A 22,028-nucleotide genomic window follows, 5' to 3' on the forward strand; every position below is an offset into this window, starting at 1 on the left:
TGTAACCTGTGTGTATGTATGCGTTCTTACGGTTCCATGTTTATGTCGATGGAATTTTATTCTTTATGGGTTAACCAATTTTTATCTAACTGTAGGTTTTGGGATCATAGTCTGGAGATCATCTTTTAAGTTATGTTTTAAACTTGAAGCCGAAGGTTCTACGTTTTATCATAACCAGGCATGTTCGAGAAGGAAAATGATTCATGTTCCTTCTGTCGATCAACTTACAAGCTCTTATATATTATTTCACCAAGTCTCTATCACATTGATGCCCATGCTTTCTCAGCCCATCCCAGTGGACGCTAGACATGTATTCACTCACATGTACACATACTAATGCATGCACACATGTCCATTTTGAATACAGCAGAAGACGGGTTGGGCTGGAGCTGGTGTTGTTAGGATGCAGAAGCTGCACATGTCGGCAGATCCTTTCAGTAGTTTGGTAAAGTTCGAAGTATGGGATTGCTTTCAAAGAAGATGACAGGCTTGAGATCAAAGCTTGCAGAAACTGTTGGCATGATAGGGAAGTCCTCTTGGCAAGGGATGTGGTGGAAGCCTAGTGTGTACCACGGCACAATATCCTTGTCCTGTATAGATCGATCCCTGCAAATCGAACACGAAAAAAGAAAAAGGTTGGTTCATGTCAGTCTTCACTTATAAAACTTTGTCGGAGAAGGTTGATATAATGGGATGGATTTTGGCTGTCCTGTGGCAATGGTTTGTCAAGTCTCATCTGTACCATTCCTTGTGAAAACTAATGCCACTAGTGTAAAATCTGAGTTCTTGGAGGTAGGGATCTAGTAAATGATCTGGATTCGGGTCGGATGTCTTAATCAAATTCTACGTAAACCGAGTTCAATTTATACTTGAATTCAGAAAAATCCGAATTCAGATCTGCTATCATAGGGTTTGACATTGGCATGTAACTGGGTAGAAACCTATCCAAACCCAATCACCTAACAGATTCAGATATCCCACAGCATGCTGAACCTGATACCGGTTAGCAAATGGGTTCAGATTTCTTCAGCAGATCATATGTATGTGATCCGACATGCATCCCCAGAGGAGGTATACCCCAGGAAAAGGTTCAGGGTTCTGTCTAGTAGTGATACCTTCGAGACCATACAGCAAGATTATCATCTCCTTGGCTCTGGTATGCCAGCAACCCTCCTGCCCACTCCTCGTTTCTGTTCTAAGGAATCACCCATATCTGCATTCCATTCAATTTCGAGGATAGTATTAACCAACAAAAGCAGGCCATTAACATGAACTACTAAAATCTCTCTAGTTTTGGAGCAGTGGTGATCAGAGAGTGGCCTTTGATTGTTCTTACTATGCTATTTGTCCATGTTTTTATTCTGAATTAATCATGGCAGGCATGATGAAAGCAGAGTTATAGAAGAAGAAATTGACTTATAGAAGAAGGAAATTATGGTCAGATAGGAACCTGGTTGTTGGTGAAAGTTCCTCTTTGCTGTGGAGGATCACTCCCATCCAACAGACTTGCTGCTGTAGCTGCAGGACCACCTTGTACCCAACTGGGTTGCCTACCTTTGTCTTCTTTGAAGTGTTTACCTCATGAAACTCATAGGGCTGTTACAGTCTGAGCTTGACCTGGGCATCCCTTTCGGTCCGCGCCACCTCCCGGACCGCCTTCAAGAAACTTATCGGTAGCAGAGGATTTTCTTTTTTGAGAATTTTTAGCAAAAAGCATTATGTAACTCCTGTTACAGTAAATACCAATTATTATTTTGCCATTGCCTTCTTTCTCTTGTCCTCCTCTCCGCTTCGCCGCTTTCTCTTCAGTTCTCCGCTTCTGTGTCCTTGTTTTTCTTCCTTCCCGTTCCCGCTCGATCGTGCCGCCTGCCGTCGTCGACGCCGGCGGTGTTCTTGAGACTCAAGGTTCTGTTGCTTTTTTGTTTTTCTCCGTTCCGATTATGCCTCTTGCTGAATATTGTCATCTTTTCTCATTCTGTCTGTCGTTGGACATTATCGGTGGATAGGTTTCTGTTTGCGATGCTGAACACACACACCACTACGCGGAAGCGGGGTCATTTTAATATGTTCTTGAAGTCATGCATTCTCTGTTATTCATTTTGAGCAGCATTTATGTTAAATATTTTATAGGAGGCTGTTTGGAGGGCTGCAAAACGAGCCAAGTTGACTCGACTTGAGCTCGATTCGTCTTTTATATTAATCAGGCTCGAGCTTAAATATAAATTAAAATATGTTAATAAACTCGACTAAACTTTAATCTCATTTTTTATTTTACATTTTTTATTTTTCCTCTTTTTTTTCAATCTCATTTTTTTTTTGTTTTAAGCTTTTTAATTTTTCCTCTTTTTTTTTCTTCCACTCACCTAGCCACGTTTCTTTAAAACTCATTATTATACTTTCAATCAATCATTCTTTCATTTTCTTTTCCATTTTCTTGCTTTTTTTTTTCTTTTCCCAGCACGCCGCCGATTAGTGACACTTTCGCATGCTCGAGCCCTTAGATGCCGCAAAAAAGAAAGGCATTACTGATAATAAATGAGTTTAAACGAGCCGCTCAAGTCGAGCTCAAAGGTCGAGTCGAGCTCAAGTCGAGCTCGAGCTGTCGAGCTGAGCTCAAGTCGAGCTCGAGCTGTCGAGCTGAGCTCAAGCTCAAGTTAACTGGTGTGCAACCGTACTGTTTGGCCTCCTCCACCCTTTACAAACGCCAGGCACCCGATGCTGCTGAGTTTTTTTTATTATAAAGAAAAAAAATTTGAAACCATTCTATCTAAAGATCAGACGGTTTTGATGAGCGGTCCATTTGACATCAAACTTACTTGGTTCAGTTATATATATATATGGGGCACTCATCTTTTAAAAAAAAAATTACAAGCTCCACACAAACACATCGAATCCGTGCAGCCACCACCTTGCCTCCACCACAAACACACAAGCTAATATATTAAGTAAATAATATATATATATATATATATATATATATATATATATATATATATATATATATATGAAGGCATAGCGAAATCCATGACTTATTATTATTCTTTTGTCTGAGGATATTGAAATTACGGTTCGTACGTTCGAATATCAGCTTGCAAGGTCTATTTTATGCTTCTGCCATTTGTGAGTTGTTCTGTGTCCTTTAATGGCTTACTTCGATGATTGTTATACTTCAATTTTTTGGTTTATTCTTTGTATCTATGACATTATTGAAACTTTGCTGTTAGCGCTGTTGACTGTGTAATTATTGTATTTTGTGCTACAGTCAAAAGGTAAATAAAACAGAGCATTCTTAATTTTTTCTCTCTTATAATTTAAAGATTCAAAACTGATAGAGATTACTTTAAAGTCACCTTCTTTGTGTTGGGTTAATCAGATGAAGACAGATCAAACAGGTTACGTACTTCCTACAGCATGGTCTATCCTTCTTTTGTATATATGCCTCTATCTCCTCTTTGGACTGGTATTTTTCATAACAGTCAGTGTATCCTCCTCTCTCTCCAGATGGAGAAAGAAAGTCTTCCAACTGATCTTCCACCGACACCACCAGTAATCCCTCCTGATGTGGTTCCAATAAAAGCTGATCCTCGTCATGTACGAGTTCCGATGGCCAGGAAGGGAACCGGGAGTATTGGCCACCGTATCTCCTTGTCGGCCAACCATTTTGCTGTCATGCGTCCTACCAACATGGATGCTTGTTTTTTCCATTACAGTGTAAGAACTTTTTTTGCTTCATTAGTCTACCATGAAAGTGCTTCATTATGTCTTGTTTGCTATGATGCTTCTGTGACTTCAGAGGACTCCAGGGCTGCTGAGAGCAAGGGTATTGGAAGGAAAATTATGGACAAAGTGCAACAAACATATAGTTCTGAACTTAGTCAGAAAGTTTTTGCATATGATGGTGCGAAAAGCCTGTTTACTTATGGAGAGCTGCCTAAAAAGACACTGAACTTCACTGTCATATTGGAAAGTTCATATGGCCGAGGGTACCAAAGTTTTGCATGTTATATGTTATTTCTTTTTCCTGCAATTTTTTTTTTTTAAGTTTTGGTTCTGTCATGTTTAAAGCTTTCATGGTTTCATTTGCATTGTTTCTAATATACATCCAGTGGTGGAGATGGCAACGGGCATGGAAGCCCCAGTGAGGGTGAAAGAAAGCGAATGAAGCGTGGTGGACGATCTCGTAAATTTGATGTTGAGATTTGCTATGCTGCCAAGATACCTCTCCGCCAAATTGAAGCAGCTATGAGAGGAGAGGAGTCTGGACAGGGGGCCCTTCGTGTTCTGGACATCATTCTGCGACAGCACGCAGCTAAAAAGTGGATGATTCTTCAGATTCCTTTTTACTACTAAATTTGATGATTAATGATATGGTACTGTTTTCTGCTGACTTCATCTCTAATTATTGTTGATGATATCCTCTTTTATGATGTTCAGGGGCTGCCTGCTTGTCGGCCAGTCATCTTTCCATGATGATTCAAGGAACTTTGTGGGTATTGGTGGAGGAGTTGTAGGTTGTAGGGGTTTCCATTCATCTTTTAGGCCTGCACAGGGTGGATTGTCTCTGAATATAGGTGTGGTAACTGTTCTAGTTGTCAATACAGTAGTATCATTTATTTGACTGCAACAAGTGACGTTTTGTGTTTTGGAATAGATGTGACGACTACAATGATACTGAAGCCTGGTCCTGTGATGAACTTCCTTCTTGAAAATCAAAACGTTAGAGATCCTTTTAGAATTGACTGGCAGAAGGTTAGGTGATTGCTTTTGGTCTGTAGCCCATGCCAATGCGGAAGGGCATTAATCATGATGCTTATAACATTTGTTCAACAACTTTAGGCAAGACGGATGCTGAAGAACCTTAGGATCAGGACGACTCACAATTCTATGGAATTCAAGATATCTGGTCTCAGCGAGCATCCTTGCAACCAACAGTAGTATGTATATATTTTCCATCTTCTCTGTGCTTCTTCTTAGTAACTGGGGACATTCTCAAATATATCTTTGGTATTTGATGATGACTTCATGGATTGACATGGCTGCAGCTTTTCATTGCGCGTGAAAAATGACGGTAATCCTGATGCTCAGGAGACTAGAGAAATCACTGTTTATGAATATTTTCGAAAAGAGAAAGGCGTGGAACTGAAAGATTCAGCGCCCCTTCCATGCATTGATGTTGGCAGGCCTAATCATCCAAACTATATTCCAATTGAGGTTTTGTGTTCACCTGGTTTGCTTGAAGTTGGATTACATTTTTAGATGATCTTGTAAGTATTTTGTGGTTGGCTTGTCTTTCAGCTTTGTTCACTTCTGTCTCTGCAAAGGTATACAAAGTCTCTCTCCTCTCAACAGAGGGCTTCCTTGGTTGAGAAATCAAGACAGAAGCCTCAGGAGCGTATGAGGACATTAACAGATGTATGTGTTTTGTATTTTTGCCTTTTCTGTATCACAAGTTGTATAGTGGATCTGATTCACTATTTGCTTGGTTCTGTAGGCTATGCGATCAAACAGATATCATGAGGATCCTATTCTATCTGCCTGTGGCATTAATTTCAGTGATCAATTTGTACGGCTGGAAGGCAGAATTTTGCCTTCTCCAACGGTATACATTTGCTTTACTAGCTTCATCACTTTTTGATGTTTCCAATATTTTATTATATCATTAGGTAATGTCCACAACTCACTCCATGTTTTGCTTGTGGTTTAAAGCTTGTATTTGGAAAAGGGGAGTCTTTTGCACCCCGAAATGGCTGGTGGAATTTCAATCAAAAGGTGCTGATCCTCTAATTATCTGTTTATTTTTGTAATTTCTGTTTGGTGGCTGTATTGGTTTCCAAGTGAATGTTAGGGACATAATTTTTCTCTCATAATTTATGTATCAGCAAATGCTTGAACCAAGCCACATTCAGCGATGGGCGATTGTTAATTTTTCTGCAAGATGTGATATTGAGCTTCTTGCTAGGAAGCTTGCTAATACTGGCTATAATAAGGGAATTGTAAGTTGTGACATCTTATGAACTGTCTCAACGTTTTTCTTAATTCATTTTTCTGATATTGCATTAACCTGTACTGTTTCGTGAGCAGCACATCGCAGCACCCTGTGCGACATTTGAAGAATCCCCCCAGTTTCGGAATGCCTCACCTGCTGTCAGAGTTGATAAAATGTTTGATCATTACAATTCTTGTTTGCTAGAAGATTTAGAGTTTATTCTTTGTGTTTTATCTGAGAAGAAAAATTCATATGTCTATGGTAAATGCAGATTCACTTAATGCCTCCAATTCCAAATTCTCTTAGATGTGTCTGGATTAATTTTTTTCCATCATTTAGGGCCATGGAAGAAGAAAACTCTTTCTGACTTAGGCATTGTGACACAATGCATAGCACCTTCACATAAGATCAATGACCAGCAGTATTTAACCAATGTATTGCTGAAAATCAACTCGAAGGTTTGATGACATTGTCATTCTTTTTAGGTTTGATCATCTTAAGCAATTCTTTTATACACTTCTTCATTTTGTCATTCAGCTTGGTGGAATTAATTCCTTGCTATCCTTTGAGAAGACACCAAGTATTCCAATTATATCCACATCCCCAACAATAATCCTTGGGTTGGATGTGTCTCATGGATCACCGGGTCATTCTGACATGCCTTCCATTGCAGCTGTAATGATTCTTTTTGCTATTTCTTCTAAAGCCATTGTTATATATTTCTTTTGACATCTTCTGTTGAGTATACAGCTTCATAATTCTTATTTTTTATATAACTTAATGTAGCTTTGATATGGATCTATTTGGGGTTGTGAAATAATAGGTTGTTAGCTCTCGTGAGTGGCCTCTAATTTCTCGATATAGAGCAGCTGTGAGGACGCAGTCACCTAAGGTTGAAATGATCGATTCTCTGTTCAAGCCGTCTGTCCATGAGGATAAGAAAACTGATCTTGGAATTATCAAGTTGAGTTAACCGATTCAAATTTCTCCAGAGAAATTATCTGTTCTTCTAACTTTATGGAACGGAGGTTGTATCTTTGTAATTAGTTGTTTTGCAATGTTACTTGTTCGCCTGCTTGGTTAGGATCTCTTAAAGTTTTACTGGTTTGATTGGAGCTTGCTTCAATTTCTTTGAATAGTTAAACTTGCATTGCGCAAAACTGTCTTTGCCTTATTTTTGCTCAATATTGTCCATCTATATTTACAAGTTACAACATATGCAATCAAGCAGCCCTCGTCGTCTTCCTTGCAGTCAACTTACCAATAGTATAGTATGTGTGGTTAAATTTTATTTCTTTTCATGATTGGTGGCAGTGAACTATTGATAGATTTTTACCAGAGCTGTGGACGAAAACCAGAAAAGATTATCATTTTCAGGTAAAGATCAATTTCACTCCCTCTTCCTCTCTTTCTTAGATTCTTAAACAATTTTTTCTGGTTTAAGATATATTTAATATTTCTTCTATTTGAATTCATTCAGGGATGGCGTCAGTGAGTCTCAATTCAATCAAGTTCTTAATATTGAATTGAAGCAGATTACCGAGGTACCTCTATAATTCTTATTGGTAAAGTAAATGTTAATGAGCTGTTCCAGTATACATGAAACTATGCTAAGTTGTTTGAAAAATTTCTCCTGTAGGCTTGTGACTTCATCGAGTCAGGATATCAGCCTAAGATCACTCTCATTGTTGCCCAGATGAATCATCACACAAAGCTTTTTCAGGATAGTCCAGAAAATGTGCCACCTGGTATGTTGTCTTGAACAAATGTTCCACCTTTTTTGTTGATTTGTTTTGTTTTAGGTGTACCTTGTGTTGTATCATAGAATTTCTTGGTTATCAGAATCTTTTTCATATACCTTGCTGTAGGTACTGTTGTGGACACAAAGATTTGCCATCCTCTGAATTTTGACTTCTACATGTGTGCTCATGCAGGAATGATTGTAAGTCTTCTCATTTTCTCCTGTACATATTTTAGATGCTTGTGTTATTATTTTAAAATTTAAATCTACTTTTTCTGGTTTGAAGGGTACCACTCGGCCAACCCACTATCACATATTGGTGGACGAGATTGGGTTTTCTGCTGATGATCTGCAAATGCTTGTTCACTCCCTCTCCTATGTGTAATATTTAACTCTGGGTGGTCATGACAGTTATGAGATATTTGATATGGTTGTTTGCTTAACTCATCACATCTTCTTCGTTGGCTCTTTGCAGGTACCAACGAAGCACAACTGCCATATCTATTGGTGAGCAGTGATTTTAGCTGTTTTTCTTTTTCCCTTTTCTTATTGTTTGTTGTTTTATGACGTAAAACTTGATCACTTTTAGCGTTCACATTTTTACTGATATGGTGCATATTTCATGTAGTTGCACCTATAAGCTATGCGCATTTGGCAGCAGCTCAGATGTCTCAGTTCATAAAGGGAGAATATGATTCTTCTGATACTTCAAGCAGCCATGGTGTTATTACCATACCTGGGAATTTGCAAATTCCTGCAATGCCAAAGTTGCACAAAAAAGTTTGCACCAAAATGTTCTTCTGTTGAGGGCTGTTTTTGTTTTCTCATACTGTGAATAGTTCGTTTGGAAGTGTCTCCAAGTTTTTGGTAGTTTCCACTTGCACCTGGAAACATGTGATCGGCCTCCTCTGGAGTCTTCTTTGAATTTATTTGATCTTTTGTACAGGAAGATGGCAGTTCCTTCCAACTTTTTAGATACTTACTCTGAGGTCGGCTTTCAGCACTGATCAAGTGTAGTTACATAACTCATACCTTTCTAGGCCATTTGTCTAAGATCAAGTGTAGCGTATATACTCTAAATCTTTGTTGAATGAAATCACCCGAACTATTTTGGTCACATGGCCTATGTACAAGTTACTTCTGCTTTTGTCCATTCTTTGAAAGTTACTATTTGCCATTATTCAGCCTGTTGGATGGAATGGTTTTCCTCTTTTCAGTATTTCATGCCCTGTGAGTCTATGCTTATCGATTTATACTAATAAGTTGGAACTTTGGCGACTTTCCTGGTTGCAGTACTTCCTGTTAGTCTGGACTTGAAATTGATGCTATGGGTTTATCATAATTTTAGAGTTTCTAGGGCAATGCCTTCCCGATGGCTGTGATGTGGTGAAGGACTCCCATGGAATCACATGGTGTAAATGGTTGGGTTGACATTGCTTTGTGTTGCTTCATGCGATGTTTAATACTGTCTCCCAGTTCTGCTTGTTTAGGAACAGTTTACTTACCCCCTCATGCCAGAAGCACAGTTTAATTAGAGTAAATCTCGAATCAGTTTTAGCTAATGTTTATAACTTTACTGTTAATGAAAAATCGTGGCTTCCCCTGTAAATGAAATATGTTGCGCTTTCCACTCTTTTAACAGTTGGGCTACATCATGCTGGACTATATACTAAAAAAGTGTTCAGGTTTAAGACTTTGCAGGAGTAAAAGTGCGCCCGATAACAAAAGATTCTCTTCTAAGTTACAAATCGTTCCACATTAACTCAGAAGGTTCTGTTGGTGAATCCACGTGACCTTGCTGCATCATGCTAAACTGATAAGATCAGTTTACTACATTTCTTATCCTGAAAAAGGCCAAGAAAGATGACCACCTCTCTGCATGATGGACTTCGTTAATGTCTAACCTGTATGTACAGTACTTGAACTTAGCCACAGGGCCGGGATAAAAGGGAAGTTGGAACCTGTACGTATGTATGCGTTCTTACAGTTTAATTGTATATGTCGATGGAATTATATGCTTGCAGGGGTTAACCAATTTGTTCTGAATCTACATTTTGGGACCATAGTCTGGAGCTGATCTTTATGTTTTAAACTTAAAGCCGAAGGTTCTACGTTTTATCATAAAAAGGCATGTTGAGCAGGAAAATGATTCATGTTCCTTGTGTCGATCAACTTAGAAGCTCTTATATTTTATTTCACCGTGTCTCTATCACATTGATTCCCATGCTTTCTCAGCCCATACCAGTGGACACTAGACATGTATTCACCCATATGTACACATACAACTACATACAAATGCATGCACCCCATGTCCATTGTGCATACGCAGAAGACGGCTTCAGCAGGAGCTGGTGTTGCTAGGATGCAGAAGCTGCATTAGTCGGCAGATCCTTTTCGTAGTTTGGTAAAGTTCGAAGTATGGGATTGCTTTCAAAGAAGTTGACAGGCTTCAGATCAAAGCTTGCAGAAACTGTTGGCATGATAGGGAAGTCCTCTTGGCATGGGATGTGGTGGAAGCCTAGTGTGTACCACAGCACAATATCCTTGTCCTGTATAGATCGATCCCTGCAAAGCAAACACGAAAAAAGAAAAGGTTGGTTCATGTCAGTCGTCACTTATAAAACTTTTCCGCAGAAGGTTGATGTAATGGGATGGGTTTTGGCTGTCCTGTGGCAATGGTTTCTCAAATCTCAGCTGTACCATTCCTTGTGAAAACTAATGCCACTAGTGTAAAAACTGAGTTCTTGGAGGTAAGGATGTACTTAAACGGTCTGGATTTGGGTCGGATGTCACAATCAAATTCTATGTAATTCGATTCCAATTCATACTTGAATTCAGATAAAAACCAAATTCACATCTGTCTAGTATAGGGTTTGGCATTTGCATGTAACTGGGTAGAAACCTATCCAATCCCAGTCATATAACAGATTCAGATTCAGTTATCAAAATGCATTTTGAACCTTATACACATTAGTAAATGGGTTCAGATTTCTTTACCATATCAAATATATGTGATCCTACATGCATCCCCAGAGGAGGTGTACCTAAGGAAAAGGTTCAGGGTTGTGTCTAGTAGTCATACCTTTGGGACCATACAGCAAGAGTATCATCTCCTTCGCTCTGGTATGCCAGCAACCCTCCTGCCCACTCCTCGTTTCTGTTGTAAGGAGTCACCCATATCTGCATTCCATTGAATTTCAAGGATAATATGCACCAGCAAAAGCAGGTAATTAACGTGAACCGTACATGATGAAGGCAGAGTTATAGAAGAATATTACATGATGAAATCAGGCAATTAACATGAACATTACTCAATCTATAAGTTATGAAATAGCGTTAACTCCATGTGTGTTATCAATATCTCTACGTGTGATTCGTTGGAATATGCACTCCTACCTCTTTCTTTGCTTTTTCTAGGAAAGAAGTTGGTTGAATATATAGATAAACTCTTTTTTATGCATCACTGGGATCTATGAACTAAACCAGATAGTTATATGAGTGAAACAAACCTGCTTATGAATTTGCAGTAAGAAGATCGAGTCTCATTACCTACGTACTAATGTAAAGTGGAGCTAAACATAAGCAGCGGAAGCTGTTTACCCCAAGTATCGATTACATGATGAAAGCATAGCTATAGTGATGATTAAGCAGTGGTCTTTGATTGTTCTTATTATGCCATTTGTTCAAGTTTTTACACTGAATTAATCATGGTAAACATGATGAAAGCAGAGTTACGGAAGAAGAAATTGTGGTCAGACAGGAACCTGGTTGTTGGTGAAAGCCCCTCTTTGCTGTGGAGGATCACTCCCATCCAACAGACTTGCTGCTGTAGCTGCGGGGACGACCTTGTACCCAACTGGGTTGCCCACCCTCGTCTTCTTCGAAGGGTTCACCACATGAAACTCATAGGGCTGGTACAGGCTGAGCTTGACCTGGGCATCCTTTTCGGTCTGCGCCACCTCCCGGACCGCCTTCAAGAAACTTGTTCGCGGCGACTCGCCGGGACGTGTGTCCTGCCGCACCATTTTCACCTTAACGAACGAGTTGTCCGGCCCGTCGACGTCCATGTCTAGGTAGAAAGTCACGTAGTGATCATGGATAACCCCAATGAGGTTCTCGGACAGCATCGTCCCATAGAGGTGCTCCTCATTCCTAGCCTGGTACGCTTGGTCCACACTTGTGTACTCGGTTCCCTTGGCCATTAGGATCCCACTCAGTCCCACCTAAAGAACCAAAGTTATATATAATCAAACAACCAAGTTTGGTATGTCAAATGGTTACATATACCCAGTTACCGACCCAAATCCAGACCTGTTTCATAGAATCTGATAAAGAAACTAGGATAAAAGAGACAGATCCAGACGCATCATGCAGTTCAAGATCTGGATCTGAATACCTTGATGCGAATCAGACCATCGGTTTGGAATTCCCAATCCACTATGTAGTCATAGTTTGCCACAGATGCTGCCATTCTTACAACCAGAGTCACCTTCGGCCTCGCTTCTCGGATCTGTCACATTTTGGTGGCGCTTGTCAGGAATTCCAAGGAAAGGAAAAGTAAAGATATGAGAAAATCACATATGGAAAGTTTTCTCATGGTTGGTTCATCTGTGTGGAACTCTTAAACCTGAGAAAAGTTACATTAGAACTTCACAATGGTTTCATTTTTATTGCTTTCCCTTATGAAGCGTTCTCCTGTTTGAAGTTTTACAATAAAAAAACACATATTGAAACACAAAAAATATTTAAAAACATGCTCAAGTTTTGATGGAACAATAAAAACACTTAAATTTTAATATGAAACAAGCAGCTGAACTATATATATATATATATAACTCACCGGCAAGCCTGTGATGGGGCTCTCGGAGTGGCGCCAGGCGATGTCGCCGGCGTACCTCTCGAACATGCACACCATGTTCGGCCTGACGTAGGGCCGGCCGTCTGCGGCCGGGAACACGCCGTCCATGTACCAGGCGTTCCTGGGGCAGTCGTTCAGCGGGTCCAGCGGCATGGCCTGCAGACCGAACCCGTACTCACCAGCATCCATGTAGGTCTTGAAGTACCAAGCGTCCGTCGGGTCCATATACGGCACGAATAGCTCGGACGTGAATCCCTTGTACATAACCCGCCGGAGCTCGCCGGTGTCCGGGTCCCGGAACGACGCCTGCGAGACGATGACCCCGGCCCTCGTGTCCGGTTTCAGGTGGAACTCCCAGCCGCTCCACTTGACCTGGTGACCGTCCACCACCTCGAAGCTCGGGCCATTGGGCTGCTCCAGCGATACGGGGTTGAGCTGCCGATTCCGGCCGGCGTCCGGCTGGGCTCCGGCCCGGTAGTCGGTGCCCTCTGCCTTGGGTATGGGTACCTCCCTACCCACGTCTCGCACCCAAAGGGTGCGCATCGTATCCAGGTCTACCAGGGCGGTCAGCCCCTCTATGGGCCTCATGTAGAAATTGGCCGTGTCCTTGGCGGAGTAGCACTGCACCTTGATCACCCTCTTCCCCGCCTCCTCCCGCCCGTACCAACCGGCCGACACCGGCAGGCAGGCGAGGTCGCCGAGCTCGACGCCGCGGCGGCGGACGGAGGCATTGAACTGCGGGTCCTTGAGGGGGGCAAAGGTAGCGAGATTCATCTCCTCCATGGTCATGGTGGGGTACCCCGAGGTGCTGATCACCTGGTCTCCGGCGATCATGGAGGACTGAAGGTCGACGGTGAGGCGGTGGGTCTTGCCCTCCATGAGTACCAGCACGGAGGCCTTCCTCGTGGGGAGGGGGCTGTTGCTGCCCTTCTTCCATGACAGCACCTCCGCCTTGTCCGGCTCCTCTAGGACCATGGAGTGGATCTGTGGATGGCTGGAGAAGAGGGGGCTGGCGTAGAGTATGGACCGGACCTTCTCTATTTCTTGCAGGGTCAGGGGGTCGAGTGGGTGCTTTGGGGTTCTCCTCTCGTGGGGGATGGCCTCGAAGCCGGGGAACAGGGGATTGATGTTGGCGGAGCTCGGCCTTCTGCTGCCCTGCATCTTCCTGCTGCTGGAGGAGGAACCACACCATGGTGAGCTCCCACAGTGGAGAAGCTGGTCCTTGATGGGGATCGCATCTAAGGGTGGCAGGTTAGTGGAAGAACGCAGCAAGAGCAGGAAGAGAAGACAGCCTAAGACCAGGATCAGGAAGCGCAGCAGATGTCTAGACTCCATGGCTGCTCTCTCTTTCTCTGTTACTGTAGTTGTGGTTCTGATGAAGATGACAAGGGGATGAGGGAATGGCCAATATACTTGGAAGAGACAAAAATCTCCGGCGTGAGGAATCTCCAAAAGAGACGATTCAAGTTTCACGAAAAAAAAAAGGATGATGGAAGTAAAGGAATCTCCATTAGGCCAATTTCTTGGCCTCTCACTCCCTGTAGTTATCCACTGGTCAGTAAGGGACAAGCGGCTTACGAAAGTACTTCCTCCAACTATGTCCTGCCTTTGCCAACAAACCCCAACTATAGCTTTGCTTGAGAAAACCAATTATTTCCACATTTATTTATATTTATAATATTAAAAAAATATAAAATTGGATATAATTATCATAGTGACTTTCAACATTTCTTTGTGTACCTTATTTTATCTAAATTTATGTTTTTCTAGGCCAAGGGCATGATATAATTTAAAATCTTAAAAAACTAAAAGCTTTTCATTAATTTTCTTAGAAAGAAAACCCAAACTCTGGCATGATTCTCAAATCCATATATTACAATACGTGGCTTTTATATTTTAAGCTGAATTGATTTGCCTTATGATAGGGTAGGGCTGCCAGAGAATTCATGTTGTTAGTTTGATTCTTGTGGTCGTTATGTTTTTGATCTATATTGAGTAGAGCGTTGCAATATCCTGACTCATTTCTAAGCTCTAATTGATGCGGCCTTAGAGCCCGGGAGTGCTTTAGGTTTTCTTTGGAAAGCAATTACTCATGAAAGTTAGTTGGATGATTTATCATAAGTTTTAGATTCCCTTTATTTTGTTTGCTTGTGACATATATGAATCTTTGAAGCTAGTGTTTTATAAGAACCCACTTTGGTATATTTCTATTGGTCATCCAAACTCAAATGGACCCTTCAAAGTTGGTGTGGTAGCTAAGCAAGAAAGCACTATTTCTCTATATAAGGTTAATTAATTTTCTATACATGCAATACTAACTAAACTATGTATAATATAATTTCATTCACAATTACATAATTAAACGGACGTCTGTTCTATTTGATCCTTCAGCAGAATAGACAGTGCGCAATATAGTTGAACAAAAAGGCACTTTAACATTAAATCTTCGAAAAAGTAAAACCATAAATATATTATTAGTTTCTTTTAAAAAGTTTAACGATTTGGATATCTTATCTATCTACTATTAAAATTTAGAAATTTTCTTTTTGAGGACTTTGTTTAAATAGTTGATGAAGTTTTAAAAGAATAATTAATTCTAAAGAGCTGCATATAAGTTTTCATCAATTTAATTTCAATTATTAAATTATAAGACCTTATAAGCTAGCCAATGTAGTAGAGCAAGTATTCCCACATTTAAATGATACAATGACATTGTGCACCGCCACAATCTAGTTTTCCATTTTATAAATATTTTAGATAAGTGAATCTGATTAGGTCCGTGCAGTGGAGATCGGTCTCTCTCTCTCTCATATATATATATATATATATATATATATATATATATATATATATATAGTACGTGAAGGTGCATCTGCGTTTACAAAGCCTCCCCATTTATTTTGCATCCTGGCTCTCAAGTATCGAAAATAAATAATTTTTTTAAATATACATATACACGGTATATTGAAATGCAAAATATGAAGATTTGTACGACTAAAATTGCATGCGTAAATTATATTTTATAAAGTTTCAAAAATTAATTGTTTAAGCCATTGTGACTTATAAAATTTAAGTTAGAAGCACATTTTCAAAGAATATTTATACCATTAAATTTATGAAATATATAGGATCACCAAGAGTCCTTGTTTAAGGCGCATGGTATCGAAAAATGATTTTTTAGATTGAGGATTGCCATCCTTGAGGCCAATCCTCGCCTTCCTCTTTCTTCTTCCAGTAAAAAGGGGGAGAGCCAGATTGATATAGACCATCCAATCTTTTCAGATCAAACGGCCCAGATCTCTATCCACCGGTCATTTTGAATGGATTCTACTCCTATCCTAGTTGGTTGGCAATTGAAAGGCCTCTCCTATTCCTAAGGGGGTTGGTGCAATGTCCGAGGTAGGAGCACGTCTTTGTTTCGATCTCCCATGGCGTCAACCTTCTGTGCTGCAAATAAAGAGACATCGATACGCAAATAGTGCAAAGCGGAGCCTTAAACTCAGGTAGGAGAAGGGATGGTTGGAGGGCTTGGGCGACAAGATTAGCCTCTCGCTCGCTCACCGGAAATTCAAAGGCCTCTTCTTTTTTAAAGGATGTGACTAGTTTCTACTCCGGTCTCCATCTTGGCTTTCTGACAATCAGGCTGTCGTCGGTATGTGGATTTGTCCATTATAATGGGCAAAGTGCCAACTTAGTGGGCAAAAAGGTGAAGAAGATGCACTCAAATTAAAAGGGGGTTCCTTTGCTTTCTTTCGAAACGATTTGCAATTTTGGTTTTTCAAGAAAAATTCCTTTGTTTTTTTTTTTTTATTTTTATGTTATTTTTTAGAAGGTGGATTTGTCAATTCATTTAATAGATTAAAGAAGGAAGAAATTAGTTGTTATTCCTACGTTTGGTATGAACAGACCAATCAACTGTAAAACCATTAATGTTATCAATATTATCACATATTGGGAGATATGCATCATATTGGTCGCTACTAAAAACGAGACATTGCGACAAAAGGTAATATTGCTACTTTTATCTCTAATCTTTTAATTCACTTAAATGTTAGAAGAAAGGTAGTAGGACTTATGTGTGTGTGTGTGTGTGAGAGAGAGATTTTTGAGGAGTTTGGTGCAATGGATGGGGCGAGGGTTGATTGCGGCCTTTGTTTTAAAAACTTCATTGGCGGGGTGTCACTTCAAAGCACCGAAAGTTGCCGTAGACCGTCAAGGAAAGAGAGAAGGGAATACTTCAGTCTCTACTCACCCAAAGGAGAGAGAGAAAGAGAGTTTTGTTGTGGACTCAGGGCTAAAACATACTTATTATTAGTGTTTAGCTTTGCATTTAACTACTTATTATTAGAGTTTAGCTTTGCATTTAACCGTGATAAACTGGAGATATGTAATCATTTTTCGGGGTTGGAGCTAGAACATTTTCCTGGATTTAGGGGTTCAGTAGTTGAAGCAAAATAGTGGAGGATTTTCAGAAGAATTGGAAGTTCTTGCATTTTTTTATTATCACCAAAACATAAATGTATTTTTTCTTTTGAAAATTTCTAAAAAGACAAATATTTCATGAAAAGAAAAATCAGAAAAGTGGGGATGAATTCCCTCATGCCTCATATCCATCCAAAAACCTGAAAAAGGGAGAAAGAAGAAAATAAGAGGCTGGGACAGAGCCATGAAATAATTTTCTTTGACAACAATACATTAAGTGTTTCTTTAGCAAAAAGTTGGAGCTCTAAGCTCAAAGTTAAATTTCAAAAAAAAAAAAATATTATGCCTCTTTAGTTTTTTAATTTTGATATGGGTTGAAATATAATTTTTCAAAAATTTTATATAAAACAAGTGAAATTTTCTAAAATTTTACATGTAAATTTTTATTTTTTTAAAAAGTGGGGACATGGCTCTTGCGGGCAATTGCCCATACAAACCTACAAAAAATGCTTATATTCATATCGATGTTGTAGAGATTTTTTTTTTTTCATTTACATATTAGTGCTTGTTAAAATTTTATAACTAGTGCACCTTAAACATAATTTTTTAACTCTGCCTTTCAGTGTCGGAGCTAGAAAATTTTGACTTAGGAGCACTAACCGTTCTCTCGCTTAAGAGAATGAGTGATTGCAGGGCACTGACTCATGTTTGGTGGTGGTGGTGTGGGCACTACATGCGGTTGGACCTAGCTGAACATAGGTCCAGCTTAATCACAATATAAGATTTCAGAAGCTGGTGTGGGCACCACATGCGGTTGGACCTAGCTGAACCTAAGTCCAGCTTAATCACAATATAAGATTTCAGGAGCTCGTGTGGGCAGTGGTCTACGCCAGTCACACAGTAACTCCGCTACTGCTGCTCTTGTTTTGAGTTTGCCCAAATCAGTTTTATGTGTAGTCAAATCATGTATAGAGTTTAATAAAGTCCCTCGGCGTAGGTGTGGTTTGCTGAGTCACAAGCCAAAGAAAAAAGCAAATTTCTTCTCGATTCAATTACAGACCGTTGAAATTTTGGGCAAAAAGTTGCACCCACAAGACAAGCATGGCATGGCAATTCCATTAACTTGAGAATAAAAGAGCTTTGTGTCAATGTCACCATGGAGATACAATGGAAGCAAGACATCTGGATGTGAACAAAATCCAGAAATTCTAACCAGATTGTATTTTGCTGTTTCTAACAGAGACAAAGAAGAGTGCTTCTGACCTAATGCTCTCCATCAAATAGGCACAACAAGAAAGCTGATGCAACATGATTTTGACACATGAACGCATATATGCAAAGTAAATCAAGTCATTAGCGCACTCATTATGAGCTGCTAATCGATTATTATTAAAGTGGTACGTGTAAGATTTGTTTTTTAACAAATATATGATTTTGAATTTGGAAAAGCAAGAAAATATTGCACCTCTCTCTCTCTCTCTCTATATATATATATATATATATATATATATATATATATATATATAAGCAGCTACCATCAATTCAGGCCATGATTTTGGAGAGACAGAGTTGGTTCTCATTTAATTAGTTTAATCAGCTGTGTAGTTTTGTTGGTTCCATAGTTCAGGCCGGTCTTCCAAGCATCCTTTACAGGGAGCAAGGAAGCTCCCAATTTTCATTATTAGATCACATCAGGATTCATAGCATCAAACAATGAAAGCGAACACTAACAGCTATAACCAGATTCAACCTTCCATCCACATCCCTGTAATATTTCTTATCATCCTCCCTTGAGTTTGTGTGGGCTGTTGTCCACATAGTCTCATAAAATTTGGTTACTTACATATTGGTCGTTCCCAAATCGTTTGCTCATTTATATATTTATTGCCCCTAAATCATTTTGTTTTTTTTGTTTTTGAATTAATAAGAGAATAACTATGAGGTACCAATATATAAATCAGCCAGGTGAGTATGTGTGGGCAATTGCCCACGCACTGCCTCGACCACTCTCTTGTGCACATGCCTACCCAGCAGCTGCTCATATTGCAACTCTTGCACTTCATTCCTCCACTTGATTGACCTACATGCTACAATATAGAACCGCCAAACTAATTTCCTCTTATCATCTGCTTTGCTGAGTCCCTGTTAGCATGCATCACCATGTTCCTTCCTCACCATATCTTCCAGAACACTACATGGAACCTAATTTTCCTTGCAAACAACATTATTCTTGTTCCCTTCCATCTTCAGTTTGCATGCATCACCATGTTCCCTTGCAAACAACATTATTCGCGACAGCTGAAACCGTTGCTAAAGTAATAGTTAATACTGACGGTCGCTACCGTCTGTCATTACTCTTCCCTCAACGCCAAAGTAGCCATCAGTATGTCATTTGCCAACTGCGACTGTTGGCCTTTGCTGATGGCCAAAACCATCTGTAATGGCGTGAGCAGGAGGAGGAGTATTTCTTTCAACCTTTTAAGAGGAAGCCCAAGCTCCCACTCATCCTCTCGTTCCCTTAAGATGTGGGGTTTACTTTCAGTGCGGTGAGATGCCATTCATACTGTGCTTCAACTTGCACGCCACTGGGCTCTTTTTTTGTAACACAAAGAGTTGACGTTTTGGATATTCAAAACAAGAATTGGCTGCCTACCAACACTCGCTTTAGCCATTGCACCAATCTTCTCGAGGACCAAAGCCGTCGTAATTGCGAGAACGGTTGCGGCAACGAATTGTCGATCTTTCCTCTGTAACCAGGCACCGCAATTGGGTGAATTATTGTAAATTTGGTACCTGAACACATCCACTGAGCTCGAAGCTTGAACACACAACCAGCTAGATTTGCTAATATAAGGCAGAGAGGGGTTGATCATCTTTAGAAGAAGGTGAGGAAACCAAACTCATGTGACAACTTTTAGTCCTGCGTGAGGGCATGATCAATGGACAACACTTTATTGTGATCAATTTTTTTTTTTTTTTCTACATCATGATATTCTCGAGGTAGGTTTGTGCGTTCGGTGCCTCAAATGACTAAAGTGCCTTTGACAGAAACAAGTTAAAAGAGGTAAAAACGTCTAGCACAAGGACAAAAATCGAAAGGTGAAAATATCTAAAAACTTATTTTAAAATTATTTTTCAAATCTGTGAGTAGAAATTCAACTATTCCAAGAGGTAGGCGCGTTCTATCGGTGTTTTTGCAACAAAAAAAAACTTTTTAGTTTAACAAAACGTGTTTTATCATGGATATTCACTAAACAAATCCTAAACATGATATAATCATAGTAACAGAAAACAACTAAACAAGTCTTTTTTTGAAAACGAATGCGAAAAAAATGTGATAAAATTAACTAGCTATTTAAAACTTAAGAAAAAAACATGTTTTTCTGAAAAAAAAAGTTAAAAACGCATTTTAAACTCGATTTTTAGTGTTTTTTTTTATTTTTTAGTTTTTTTTCATTTTTTTCAGTTTTTTAATGTCAAACATTTTTTTTTATTTTTTATTTTTATTTGTTGCAAATCTACTTATCTCTTGATGTTTGTGTTATTAGTTTCTCACTTATTTTATTTTTTTTCATATTTTTAGTTTTTTAAAATTTTTAAAAACTTACCATATTTTTTGTTCTTTCTGTTTTTTTATGTCTGAGATGTTATTTGTGGCTCTGAATTATCAATAAGATTGCACCCCAAAAAAAAGGAAAATTGGTTGATTGTAGTGCATCAGACAAACTATTTGATTTTCAGCTTGGCTTATAACGCTTTTGAAGGAATTGTGACGAAGGACCGGTTAAGCATCCAGTTTTTATTTTGAATATTAGAGGTGTCAATTTATATATTATAAAAATGAGTTACTTACTGGTCTATAAGTTGAAGCACATCATCCATTTTTTGCCGAGCATGGATCTCACCCACTCACCGAAAATTTTTGCATTTATTTAAAATTTAAAGATTTGAAACATAATAATAACAACACGATTATTTTTACTGTTAAAATTTCATACGCATACCAACTTAAATGTCGGATTTGAACAATAATTGCCATAAGATAGGGATAATAAAGGGCAGTAGAGACATCATTTAATAACCAATTAAAGTTTCAAACCAATTAGTCTGATTGAAAAAGGAAATCATCCATGTCTGATTAGTGAGCGAATATGAGTTCATTGACAATCGGGTCCGAGGGCGTCCGAATCCGGCGAGATGTGAAAAAAGATCCAAATTCAGTTTTTGGGTTTTCTGGTACTGTGGGGATCATGTTTGACTGCCTGGAAAAACTTTCCCTGGCTAACCTGATTTGAGAAAAGTTTTCCGAGAATTTTCTCCCACTGGAAATATTTTCCCATTTACACCTGCAACAGTCATCTAATGTCATGCTTCCCACTGTTTGATTGAATGTTGTAAGGGCCACAACGTATTTTCTGTTTGAGATAATAATTTATCTGGGCAATATATATAGGTCTCTAAAAATAAAAAATATGTAAATCAGGATAGATATTTAACATATAGACACGTATTGTTGCGAAATTAATTTTCTACGAAAGCGTGAAGACCACCCACTTACTACATGAAATGTAAGGTTAGTGTTTACTCTTGAGATTTGAGAATGCAAAAATCACATGCATTCATATGGCGTTAATTTTGTATGATGTATGCTAAGTTAGAATTCAGAAGGGTTCAAAAATCAAGAGCTTGATATTTGCATCTTATATAATCTTTAACTTGATCTGTACAGAAGAAAGCATGATTTTCATGTTGATTCTTATGTTTTCAGCAATAGAAGTTGCATGCATACAGTAACCTCTGCATGCATCTCTCTCTCTTTCTCATGCATATTCATGCTAATCTTATTTCTTTAGGTTGAAGAGTAGATTAAAGTTGCAGAACTATAAGCCCTGGGTTAGGTAGATGTCTCCCGATAAAATTGGAACAAAGAGGAGATTAAAGTTCAGAAACTATAAACCTAAGGGGTTATGTGTAAGCCTGCGCATCGGCTCTGGCCGGTCCGACACCCGAAACTCGAGCCC

The 22,028-nt window shown here is 39.2% G+C and overlaps 2 protein-coding genes across 4 annotated transcripts; one reads left to right on the forward strand and one right to left on the reverse strand.

Moving 5' to 3' along the window:
• Positions 1-419: 419 nt before the first annotated feature.
• Positions 420-14,183, reverse strand: LOC116257595 (amine oxidase [copper-containing] gamma 1-like). 2 transcript variants are annotated; one of them, XM_050078817.1, is made up of 5 exons: positions 12,568-14,183; positions 12,124-12,237; positions 11,492-11,950; positions 10,810-10,907; positions 420-606 (listed from the first exon to the last, which is right to left on the reverse strand). In XM_050078817.1, exons 1-5 carry the CDS (start codon positions 13,918-13,920, stop codon positions 435-437), a joined length of 2,196 nt encoding a protein of 731 aa, XP_049934774.1. In that variant the 5' UTR covers positions 13,921-14,183; the 3' UTR covers positions 420-434. The 2 variants fall into 2 exon arrangements, with proteins under 2 accessions (XP_049934774.1, XP_031490374.1); XM_031634514.2 differs by lacking the exon at positions 420-606 and adding an exon at positions 9,887-10,292 and having other exon boundaries at positions 12,568-14,181.
• LOC116257418 (protein argonaute 4-like) lies at positions 1,652-8,835 on the forward strand. 2 transcript variants are annotated; one of them, XM_031634144.2, is made up of 22 exons: positions 1,652-1,905; positions 3,502-3,983; positions 4,107-4,316; positions 4,435-4,571; positions 4,652-4,749; positions 4,837-4,934; positions 5,043-5,211; positions 5,296-5,412; positions 5,492-5,599; positions 5,707-5,769; positions 5,880-5,993; positions 6,082-6,247; positions 6,326-6,444; positions 6,524-6,661; positions 6,810-6,949; positions 7,301-7,363; positions 7,467-7,530; positions 7,626-7,734; positions 7,855-7,928; positions 8,014-8,108; positions 8,203-8,234; positions 8,356-8,835. In XM_031634144.2, the coding sequence occupies exons 2-22, from the start codon at positions 3,502-3,504 to the stop codon at positions 8,532-8,534; spliced, it is 2,775 nt and encodes a 924-aa protein (XP_031490004.1). In that variant the 5' UTR covers positions 1,652-1,905; the 3' UTR covers positions 8,535-8,835. The 2 variants fall into 2 exon arrangements, with proteins under 2 accessions (XP_031490004.1, XP_031490005.1); XM_031634145.2 differs by lacking the exon at positions 1,652-1,905 and having other exon boundaries at positions 3,578-3,711; positions 3,794-3,983.
• Positions 14,184-22,028: the final 7,845 nt, after the last annotated feature.

The sequence above is a fragment of the Nymphaea colorata genome, chromosome 7 (assembly GCF_008831285.2).
Source record: "Nymphaea colorata isolate Beijing-Zhang1983 chromosome 7, ASM883128v2, whole genome shotgun sequence".
Lineage (NCBI taxonomy): Eukaryota > Viridiplantae > Streptophyta > Magnoliopsida > Nymphaeales > Nymphaeaceae > Nymphaea > Nymphaea colorata.

Coding starts and splice junctions, on each gene's coding strand:
- LOC116257418 (XM_031634144.2), top strand. CDS start 3,502: ATGGAGAAAGAAAGTCTTCCAACTGATCTTCCACCGACACCACCAGTA. Junction 4,572..4,651: donor TGGATTGTCTCTGAATATAG/GTGTGGTAACTG, acceptor GTTTTGGAATAG/ATGTGACGACTACAATGATA. Junction 5,994..6,081: donor CTGGCTATAATAAGGGAATT/GTAAGTTGTGAC, acceptor TTTCGTGAGCAG/CACATCGCAGCACCCTGTGC.
- LOC116257595 (XM_031634514.2), bottom strand. CDS start 13,920: ATGGAGTCTAGACATCTGCTGCGCTTCCTGATCCTGGTCTTAGGCTGT. Junction 12,238..12,567: donor GCCCCATCACAGGCTTGCCG/GTGAGTTATATA, acceptor AAAATGTGACAG/ATCCGAGAAGCGAGGCCGAA. Junction 11,951..12,123: donor ATGGTCTGATTCGCATCAAG/GTATTCAGATCC, acceptor TTGGTTCTTTAG/GTGGGACTGAGTGGGATCCT.